We start from the raw sequence: 11,983 nt of genomic DNA on the forward strand, positions 1-11,983 counted from the left end.
TCACATTACCTACCAAAACACATTCCAGAGGGATTAAAACTTTGAATTAAAAAAAAGATGTTAAAATGAAAATCTAACACAGAAAATGTGAGATAAAAATTATTGTTCTAAAATAAAAAGAAAAAACTCTATTTGAAAACTACTAAAGCTATAGTTCCTATAATAATTCTTATTTATTATCTCTTACTACATCCTAATAAGCAATGCCCCCACCACTAAAACAAAGAAACAAATAATCAAATAGAACTTATTCATGGTTATTAAAAAAAAAAAAAAACCGACCATGGACTTGAAAGCAAAAACAACTTCATTTCACAATTCTGCCTAAGCTGTCACTTGAGCCAATGTATACACCACCTTCAGCATTTTGTACTTCTTAAACGTATGTAGGCAAATAATACCCATGGGCATGCCACCAACCTGATTTGCTGACAGCCTCATTTGGTTCTACAGTCAACTGCAGAGAGGTTTCTTTCTTTCTTGAAGAAACTGGAACTGACTTTGGATGTGATTTCTGGCACTGAGTCTAAAAGAAATACAACATTAGATCTACTCTATTAAATTATCAATTCTGATTAAATACATTTGTTGTTAAATTGGAAAAAAAACAAGTATTTCAAAACAATAAACCAGCTAGTAGAGTTGTACACTTAAATTTGGTATTACCTAGTAAAGTTGAAATTTCATATAACCTATCAGAGAAACAATGTTGCTCTAAACAGCAAAAATCTATGCTGACTGAAGATTGGATGACTAAATTATGGTAGTCATATAACAATATCACATATACAATAGCGAAGTGAATAAACTACAGCAATATGAAAATGTGATTGTTAATCAAAAAAAGTAAGTAGAAGTATATAATAAAAAAAAGTTGTAGAAGTATATAATAATCCTATTTATGTAAAGTTCAAAATAAGTGCAAAAACGATGTACCGTATTTAGAGATTCACTCTGCAGGAAAAGAGTTAACACAGCAGGCCTAATCGTTTAAAGGGCCCACTTACAGGGCTAACCCTTGGTTGACACCTGGGGACTTTGGCTTTCAGAACGTTTCCTCCATCACCAACTGATAAGGTTGTGCCTGCTCTGCCATCCTGCCTAGACTATTGTGTAAACAATCTGATTTATGGTGAATACCTGTCTTTTTGCTTCAGAGAGTACAGAATTTGTTAGGGAGATGGTGCTTATGTAACACGCCTCCAATAAAAATGAGCTAAGTCTCAAAAGGCTTCCCTAGGCAAAAAGACTATACACGTTTTACTGCATTAACTTCTGGAGGCAATGAGTGCACCCTATGTGGCCCCTTTGGGGAACACAGGAAGACTGTCACGCATTCCTCCCAACTGATGCACCTTTCCCCTTACTGCTCTGGCTGTGTATCCTGACTATGTGGCTATAATAAATCCCAGTCATGAGTACAACTACAAGCTGAATTTCATGAGTCCTTATAGTGAAGCACCCAACATTTAGATGGTAGTGGGACCTCTGTCACAAGTAGTGGAAGAAGTACTGACACAAATGTCAGTGCACACCCATTGTGTGTGATAATTACTATAAAATAAAGGATGGGAATGATGAGATAGTGGTTACCTCTGTGCAGAGAGGGGAAGCAGAAGAAAAGGATCAGTAATGGGCACATAGGTGCTTCAAAAGTATTGATATTTCTTACACTAAGGGATGGATACACAGTGTCCACTTATAATATTTTTAATATCTTACATACATTACATATTTTCTTTTGTAAATGTGAAATATAGCAAGTAGTAAATTTTAAAAATCTAGGAAAGGGAAATCATTCATACATTGCAAGAGGGAAAGAAAACTAGTAAACCATTTTACAGAAAAAAAATTGACAATATTTAACAATTTCACTTCAAACGTACATACCCTAGAAAAATTCAGTTTACAACATATGCACAAGGAAGCATGAACGAAGATATTCACTGTGTCTCTGTGATAACAGATGAAAACAGCCTAAAAATCTACCAAAAGGGAATATATAAATAATGGAACCACGACACTGCTATTCAGTAGAGACACACTGGAACTCAATTACATAAAGAAAAGTAAATTTTCATTATACTCTGCTCCCTCTTGAAACTTCATTAAGGATTTTTAAAAATGTATAAACCCTGAATGATAAAAGGAAAGAGGAAGAAGTAGATGAGAGATGTCAACTAGCTTTTTTAAGTTGGAAAGCAGACCAGTAGAAACCAATCAGCCTAGAGAGGAACAGAAACATGCTAGCCACGGAGAAAGCCCAGAAGCAGACAGATTTACGTTTATGGAGAAATCCATAAGATTGGTAATTAGAGATATAAGGCACCTTTAAAGGAGGGGTCCAGGTGAGGCCTGCAAATGGAATAGCTGTTAAAAGTATGTATAGGAAGTAGTGAGAATCACAGAGGCCCTCTCCTCTCCCAACCCTAGCAGAAAATTAAATGTTTACTCTCTTGAGTATCAGAATCAGAGAGATTGTGAATGAGTGGCATGAGACATAGCTGAAGGTAAGAGTAATGCACTAAAAACAGAGATATTAAGTGGAAGATTTCAAATTGCACCTTTCCTTCTGCCCCACTTGGCTGAGAATACTTTCAGTCAGAATCAGACTCCAAAGCAAGAGAAGACTTCTTTGTCAGAGAAACCTACAAAGCCAAGAGGAAAACCCTGCAGATATCAACACCCAGACATCCACAATGACATAGCACAGACAGATTATACCACAGTGAAATCTACCAATATACAAATTTTACTATGCAAATAGCTTCCAATCACCATTTTAGTTTCTCACTCTTTAATGAGGAGACAGCTAAGTATCACTAGACATTTGACAAAAGGCTCTAGTATAAAAGGAAATGAGCAAAGTAAGCAAAAAAGATACTTGTAGGAAACTAAAACTGTAAGAAGAAATCTTTAAAAAAGAGTTAGAGGAACCTATAACATGAAATTTCAAATCATTAAAGACAGATGACAAGATCTTAAAAGCTTACAAAGATGAAAAATAGTCACTCACAAAGGATCAAGGACTCAGAATGGTATTCTCAACAACACAAGGAGCTAAAAGAAAATAGAGCATGTCTTTAAAAATCTTAAGAGGAAATAATTTCCAACCCAGAATTCTATACCCACCTAAATTACCCATCATGAGGATAAAAGCATGCTATTTTCAAACACTGAAGGTCTTTAATTCTCAGGAAGCTACTAAAAGATGAGCCCCACCAAAAAAGGATAGGGCAAGAAAAAGGAAGACTTGAGATCTTGAAATGTGAGCTGTACTATTGGAGAAAAGAGAAGGGACTTCCCTGGATGATAAAGGAAATCACATGGCAACACCTATGTGACAAGACTAGGGGTAGTGAAGAGCAAAGAAAGAGTAGTAGAGAGATCTAGGAGGGATAGTTCCAGAAAAAAACTGAAAATAATAAATTACATGATATGTCTACATATACTGAGAAGACATATAATTATGTCACAGAAAACAGTGATTAGTCATAGGTACACAGAAAATTAACAAATGGGAAAAATAAGACAATTATATCAAGACAATTATATCGAGCACTTTTTATGCCTGGTTTTCTATAAAGCTGAGATGGCATCCCAGGTCCAGGACCTCATCTCTGAAGAGTGTGGAGTTGCTATAATCAAGTAGCATCTTATGAGCTTCATGTCAGTGATGCTTATTTATCTATGGCCTGTTATTACAACGAAAACACGGAGTACTTCTTTTTGCTTCATTTTTCAAAGACCAAGTTGAGGTGAAGAGGGAACATGCAAAGCAGTACCTAAGATATCTAAGAAAATGTGAGCGTAAAATCTGCCTTCCGGTGACTAAGAGGCCTGAGCTAGATAACTGGGGAATTGGCATACAAGCTCTAGAGTCTGCTCTGGAGTTGGAGAACAAGTTAACCAAGCTCCTGCAAGACCTGAAGACCTTGACTTCTGTGAACAGTGAAACTGATCTCTTACGCTTCATGGGGAAATACCTGGATAAACAGAAGAGGAACACAGGCTATCTGGAACAACAATTTCTATATCATAAAAAAATTAGAAAAGGAGGCCCAGGAGGAAGACATATTTAAAAAGCCTGCTGCCAGGTTAGATAAAGAGATTTATCACCTGAGGGCAACATAGCAAGTCTTCTCATTGTAGCAGGTCCCAAAGTCAGCTACTTAAAGAATCTTTATCTTCTAAAGTGCTAAGAGATAAACGAATGTTAAACTGTGGTACATCCATACCATGAAATACCACTCGGCAATAAAAAGAAATGAATTACTGATACACAGAACAACCTGAATGAATCTCCAAAGAATTATCGTGAGTGAAAAGTCAATTCCAAAAAGTTATATACTGTGACTCCATTTATACAACATTCTTGAAATGACAAAATTGTAGAAATGGAGAACAGAGGTTTCAGGGGTTAAAGAAGCGGGTATGGGCAGGTGGGAAGTGAGTGTTAAAAGAAGAAAGGGGAATTATTCCTTATCTTGTATCAGTATAATATCTCAGTTATAATACTGCACTATAGTTTTGTAAGATGTTACCTTTAGGTTAAGGGTACATGGGTTTACACTCTATTATTTCTTATAGCTACTCGGAAATCTATGATTATCTCAAAATTAAAAGCTTGATTTTTTTAAAAAGTAGAGGCTCCCAATAATACTTCTACTGAGTAGTTTCTCCTTCTCTCCTTTTAAGCAGACTGGATTAAAATGGTCAGATCCTCAGTCTCCCCAGGATTGAGTTGGGCCAGTATGAGATGAAGTTTTAGTAAGACTCAATCCAATCCGCTTATAGTCTGCCTTATTCTTCAGAAGGAGCTCTCCTGAGTGATTGAGAGCCTAATCTGTCTCCTTAGCCCTAAGAGATTGCAAGATATTTGGTTTAGCCTTTTGGAGGTTTTTTATGAACTTTTTAGCCTCTTGCCCCAGACTGCTTCAAAATCTGCCACATGCCTATTTGTGGTACACCTCTTTTCTGCAGCAGGACTTTGCAGTCCCAGCATAGCAAGACTATATATTTCACTCTACCTTTGTCGTCCAGGGCTCTACACCACTCCAGAACTTATAAATGTTCCTTAGGAAAAAATGGCTATCCACTTGGGGTGCCTCTGGATTTCAATTTGTGGTGCCATCCCTGAACAGCTGACAAAAACTCTGCTTTTCCACAGTAGACTACCTCTGTTTGGGCCAACCTAAAATCCTCAGCTTTTGCTCGAAATTAGCAAATACTCTCAGGGAAGAAAATGACTAACAATCATCAACTCATCTTTTAAAGATACTTCTTTGGAATTTTAGTTCATCTAGTCTTTGTTGAGTCCATAGCTTCCTGTGTCTCTAAAAACATGATTTGTTTGTTTTTTTTTTTTTTTAACCAGCTATTCCAGCTTGAGTGTTATCCTATAATCTGTTACATCTCACCTCTAGCATAACCCTGATATTAAAGCCCTACAGGGAGCTTTTGAGAAAAGAAAAAAGAAAGACAATACTATTGATGAGCATAGGTGCAAACATCTTAAATATTAGCAAAACGAAGTAAAAACAGTTAATACTTTGTGACCAAGTCAAGTTTACCCTAGGAAATTTAGTTGATTTAACCTTCAAAAATCAGTGTAATATAGCACAATAAGAAAGGTCTCTCAATTATGAAAGAAATGGATGTCTTCATTCCTTGCAAGCCAAAGGCTATATATGTTTATTTGTTTATATGTTTGTAGTAAATGTCATATCTAACATTATGATTTTTCTCTCCAATTATATTGTACTTTTAAATAAATTCTCTTCAATCAGTAGTTTCAAAAACTCTAGTTGAAAGTCTATTTTGTAGAGTTAAATCAACCTGTCCTCTTAAGACATATAATCTATAAAAGACTGATTCCCCCATATAGCAATAGATTGCTTCAGTTTTCAGAAAACCACCAAACTTGTCAACCTGGATTAAGAATTTCAGTAGTTGCCCACTTTCCCGAAAACTTAAGTATTATTTTAGAAGTGAAAACTTTTGTGTTATAATTTGATCGTTCAAATTCCCAGATCTCCAATTTCAAACACAATAAACATCAAATCAAAATTTTCACAAATCCCTCCAAATTTTATAGAAAATCAATGGGAATATCAGATTCTCTTTTAAGACTTACAAACATCTTAACTAAAATGTACTCGACTACATTATTTATTACTTCACTAATTAAAGTATTAAACCTATACTAGCTTTCCTTTTTGACTTACCTCTCTGCTGGGTGAAGGAAGACAAGTGTCTTTTATTTTAGGTGTTGAATAAAGCACTGATTTTGTAGAATTTGTGCTAAAATCATTGGCAAGACCTAAAAAAAGATAAGAAATTTTTAAAAATGAAATACAATATAAAATCTTTTGGTTACAATTAAAAGAAGCCCTACATGACATATGAAGAAGTCTGTCGACTCTTTAAACACAATCAGCTTAAATGAAGTACAGATATCAATTCAATATTCAAATGTTCCTGGAAGGCATCAGGAACTAAAAAAGGAAAATAAGATGCTGAAGAAATATGTGTCAGATCTTTCAGAACCTGTATAGAAGATATTTTTCCATGATCTGTGTTTATTTCTTTAATTGGCCTATTCTCTTATTCCAATACCTTCTGATGCTGACCAGTACCTAGAAAAGTTTTTATCACAATCACCATTTCTTTAGAAAGGGGTACAAATCATTAAACATTATTTCAAGCTCTCCAGTGATCCCAGGAATTCGGCACATTTATTTCTATTACGTGAAATACTTTCTCTTACGTATGACAATTATTTATGGATTTCCAGACTATGGGAATCTAGTGTGAACTAAGGAGAATGGCAAATTATTCTCATTTTTGCCAGTATAATTCTCAGTGTACCAGAAGATAAATGAAGAATTGTACATGTACTCAAAATTCCTGGGAAAATCTTTTACATATATTTAAATGTTAGAACGTATTTGCTGCACTTGATATTAATATGACAATTTTATATTTCATCCATCCCAAAGTCCATTTGGAAATGGAGCCTTACTTTTTTCTTCAAAACAGTCTTGTAAAATTACCAGTATGTTCTGGCCTTGCCCCATATTAATGTCAGGTGGCCTAATAGAAGGAAAGAAGGAAAAATGTTAACATATCATTCCCAGAAGGTATCTGTTATTTAAGTTACCATCTACTTTGAAAATTACATATCTCCTTACTATAAATGTTAATTTATTTAAAGGGGAAAATATCACCTTTGTTGTCTGAGAACAAAACAGTACTAAGAGTTCCCAGAAAAGTATATGAAGTAGTATGTCATTATCTACATTAATAATTATACTCTTTGATTGAACAGCCATGTCTAAAGCTTTTTAGCCTACTGCTATATCTAAACGAGAGCATGTTTTTGAACAAATCCATTCATTCATGAAATGCTTAATACAAACTCCACGTTCGCAAGTCTTAACAGCTCCAAATAACATAGTCTTCCCTACAAGTTTTCAAAGGCGCTTTTGATTCAATATCATTAATCTTAAGAGTAGCTTATAAATCAATATAAATTATTAATTTAAAATTACATTGAAATAATTGTAAATTTACATGCAGTTGTATGAAATAATATAGAAAAGATCCCTTGTTCACTTTATCCAGTTTCCTTCAAAATTCAAAACATTTTGCAAAACTTAAGTATACTATCACAACCAGGATACTGATACTGATACAATCCACTAACTTTATTTAGATTTCTCCAGTTCTATCTACATGTACTGATTTGTATGTTTATGTTTCTGTGTATGTATTTAGTTCTATACAATGTATCATATCTAGAGGTTCAGATATCACCACCATGGTCAAGATACTGAATAGTTCCATCACCACAAAGATCCTTCTACTTGACTTTTATAACCACACTCACCTTTTCTTTTAGCCCCATTGGACAAGGTGAATTGTTCTAGTACCATTTAATCCCTTCTATTGAGTGTTTTCTTTCCCCATGGCTGTCATCAGTCATAACTGGGGCTGCCTCTTCCTGGTCCATCATTTATAAGGTGAATTTCTTTTCTCACTGCCATTAGTCATTGCACTGCTTACATTAGTATTTGTGTGTTAATATAAAATAATTAAGATGACTATACTTAGTGTGCACAGAAATCATTATTTTAGTCAGAGGTAATAGTTTGTCCTTCCTTCATTTAAAAATTCCATTTTCTGAAAATGGGAATAAAAATCAAACTATGTTATAAGCATAAAAATCACCTGGAAGATCGACAAAATCTTCTTCTGTAGCCATTTTTGAGGTGATCCTGAAAGAAAAATAAATCATCAATTTGGTTTCTTTGTTTAAAATATATTCAAATACAACTTATTTTCAAAGTAATGTCACCCCTAATATGAGCGTGCCAGAAATTTAAGTTCTTCATTTATTCATTGAGCAAGTATTTGTTAATTGCCTATTATAATACTATAAAGAGAAATTTTTATAGAGCAAATTAAAGAGAATTTGCCTCATATCCACTGTTTCCAAACCACTGCTTATACTATTTCCTCACCCTGGGATTTATTCCATCTTCTTCCTCCTCTTCCATCACATCCACCCCACCCCACACAAACACACCTTTTCTATCACTAAAATCCTAACCATCCAGGCTTCCAATAATTAAAGTTGGTTAGTTAACTATATCTATTTATCTCCTTTCCCTGCAGGTATATCCTTCTAAAATAATAGTATAAGGCTAAAATGGCATAAAACAACAATTAAAAAAAAAAAAAAAAGAATGGATGGGAGGACCACCTATGTACAAACAAATTTAATAACCTTCTGGAATGTGGAAAAAAAATGAAGCATGATAACTGATCGAACAGAATGAAAGCAGTAGTAGCCTAAAGTAAGCTCAGAGGAAACAGTACTTGATGAAGAATGAAGCTGATCTGCCCAGGAGAAAGCCATCCTATGCAGAACTAAAAACTCAAGTTCTGAAGGAGAAAAAGAGTACGTAAGAAAGGGAATAAAAACAGAGCAATTAAAGAAAATCTATATACAGAACAAGAGACACCACTTCCCCTATCACCATAAACACAGAGCTCAAAAACATCATTCTACTGTCTCAGTCTTAAATATCACCAGCATGTATGGATTACCAGAAATTTAAAAGTCTCTAAAACAAAAGAGGAAAATCAAGGTATAAATTTTTAAAATGAAAAAGAAAAAGGCCCAAGGGAAAAGTAGTATCAAGAATGAAAAAGAAAACCTTAAAATAAAAAAATTTTTTAAAAAAGGAAAACTCTAATCAGTACCTTCAACAGAGATTTGAGATAAAACTGGACTTGAAACTAAGTGGCATACTATAAACACTAAAGGGAGAGCAAGAAAAACTCAATTAAAAACATAACTGCCTAAAATAAAAAATTTAATTAATTATTAAAAAGCTGAGAATATTTGGTGAGGAGAAGAGAACAAAATAAAAGATAAAGAGGAAATGGAAAAATAGAGAAAGAATTTTAAAAAATCCAAAAATTAGAAGGTCTAACTTCTGACCAATAGTTATTCTAGACAGAACAAAATAAAAGGAAAAAAAATACTCTAAGAAAATATACAAATGAATACAACTGAATTTCCCAAATCTGTAGGACATGAATAGCCAACATAATCAATTTGAGATCCATACCTAGACATATAATGGTGAAATTTCAGAAAAATTAAGGCCTAGGACCTAACAGTAACATTTTAGAAAAATTGAGGATAAAAAGATCCTAGAATGCTTCCAGAAAGAGAAAATAGGTAACATCCATAAAGAAGCATCCCCAATCAATGGGAACAAGAAAAATAAAACAGAGACATGCTATATTGGAGGTCAAGAGCATATCTGAGATACTTTGGGTCATATATTTTAATTGTAAGTCTATAAAGTTAAATTTTCTAGTTACAAATTGGGTAGTAACAGGATGAACAGCATGCTTTTAAAAATGAAAATATTATCATCAATACCAACTGTATATTAAGCCTCATTGTTACTTGGTCCATTAGGATATAAATGACCCTACTCATTCCATGTGGAACTCTCCTTACCCAACTCATGCTGACATCCTGAGCTGGGACACTCTTCTGACTCCACTCTGGCTCCTACACACTGCTCTGGAACCTCTACCTTGCTTGGCACCATCCAATAACCTTTGAATTGGGTTATTTAGGAAAATGAAGACCTCTATTAGATTTTAAGAAACCTGAGAGCAAAGACGTCTTCAGCTAGTTTATAATCTTCCTAGAGCCTTGTTTAGCGCATGGTATACCACACAAACATCATTTAGTATCTTTTTGACATGCCAAATATAATAAGACCAAAAACATGAGATAAAAATGTCTTTCTTTAAAGAAGATGAGAGAGTTTCAAATAGCTTGTTATCCTCAGAAAGTACCTAAGAAACAAAAGATTAAATTTATTTTATAGGTAGCAAACTGAGGAACAAAGATATCTAACAAGTCTCTTTTATCAGTCATTTGATGAAAACTAACTCAAGCACTTTGATCTCTGTCCAGTATTCAGCATTTTGAAACACTGAAGTAAATCCCTAAGAACGTTAGTTAACTACCTTCCAAAGCCTAATTTAAGGCCAATCTTCTAATTTCACACAATAAATGGAAAGATCCATCAAATTTGCACACAATGTTTTCAAATGTTAAATAACAACTGTTAAGTACTCTCTGTTCCTCTTTTATAGAAAAAATTTAAGGCTTAGATCATTCATTAGACAAATATTAATTGAGCACCGACTACGGAACCAAGTGCTATTTAGGCACACTAGAGAACAAGTGATGAGCAAGAAGTGGTCTCAACTCTAAATTAAAATACACACTCAGAACTGCCAATTTCAACTCATTATTCAGTCAGTTTCAATTTTAGTTTCTTCCACTCACTATAAGATTATGTTTCTCAAAGAAAATAATATACAATTCAAAAGGGTTTCTAAATTCCAGCACTACTAACATTTTAGGCTGGATGACTCTCTGTTGTGAAGGTCCATTCTATGCATTATAGGATGCTTAGGAGTATCCCTGGCCTCCACCCACTAGATGCCCTTAGCACCCCTTTATCCACCCTGTCTTAAGACAATTTTTCTAGACATCACCAAATGTTTCCTAGAGGGCAAAACCATCCCTACTTAAGAACCACTAAAGTACAGGGATGACTGAGGATAATCTCTCCTCTCTCCCCTTGTCTTTTAAATGGATTATGATGCAAAGTCAGTTACTAGAACTAAAGAGCTAAAAACAGCTCTAAGGATATGATAGACATTTAAAAAATGAACTTCAGTCAAGAGAATAAGCAGACATGGCAAACTGGGGGAAAATATTTGCAAAAGACACATCTGGTAAGGACTGTTAAACCAAAATATACAAAGGACTCTTAAAACTCAACAATAAGAAAACAAACAATTAAATAAACAAATGAGCCAAAGACCTTAATAGACGTCTACCTCACCTAAGAAGATATACAGATGGCCAATAAGCATACGAAAAGATGCTCTACATCATATGCCATCAGAGGTATGCAAATTAAAATGAGATTACTCTACACACCTATTAGAATGACCAAAATCTAGAACACTGACAACTCCAAATACTGGTGAGGATGTGGAGTAACAGGAATTTTCATTCATTTTGGAAGTGAAATGGTACAGGCACTTTGGAAGTTTGGTGGTTTCTTATAAAACTAAACATACCTTTCGCATACAACCCTGCAATCGTGCTCCTTGGTATTTACCCAAAGGAGCTGACAACTTATGTCCACACAACAATCTGCATATAGATGTTTATAGCAGCTTTATTCATAACTGCCAAAACCTGGAAGCAACCAAGATGTCCTTCAGTACATAAATGGATAAACTGTGTACATCCAGACAATGGAATATTATTCAGTGCTAAAAAGAAATGAGCTATCAAGCCATGAAAAGACATAAAGGAACTTTAAATGCATAATACTAAGGGAAAGAAGCCAATCTAAAAAGATTA

At 34.3% G+C, this 11,983-nt stretch overlaps 1 protein-coding gene across 6 annotated transcripts in view; it reads right to left on the bottom strand.

The window, feature by feature from the left end:
• CENPC (centromere protein C) overlaps nucleotides 1–11,983 on the bottom strand; it is a 74,952-nt gene that overhangs the window by 59,941 nt on the left and 3,028 nt on the right. For 4 of the 6 annotated variants that reach the window (XM_011360648.2, XM_023530915.1, XM_011360646.2 and 1 more), the window contains exons 2-5: nucleotides 8,233–8,279; nucleotides 7,025–7,095; nucleotides 6,228–6,322; nucleotides 421–526 (exon numbers count right to left, since the gene is read on the bottom strand). In XM_011360648.2, the coding sequence (XP_011358950.1) occupies nucleotides 421–526; nucleotides 6,228–6,322; nucleotides 7,025–7,095; nucleotides 8,233–8,279 (319 nt within the window). Of the gene's footprint in view, nucleotides 1–420; nucleotides 527–6,227; nucleotides 6,323–7,024; nucleotides 7,096–8,232; nucleotides 8,280–10,042; nucleotides 10,145–11,983 lie in introns of all 6 variants that reach the window. The other 2 variants (XM_023530916.1, XM_011360649.2) reach the window with 1 other exon arrangement.

This window comes from Pteropus vampyrus, unplaced genomic scaffold, assembly GCF_000151845.1.
Source record: "Pteropus vampyrus isolate Shadow unplaced genomic scaffold, Pvam_2.0 Scaffold57, whole genome shotgun sequence".
In the NCBI taxonomy this organism is placed as follows: Eukaryota; Metazoa; Chordata; class Mammalia; order Chiroptera; family Pteropodidae; genus Pteropus; species Pteropus vampyrus.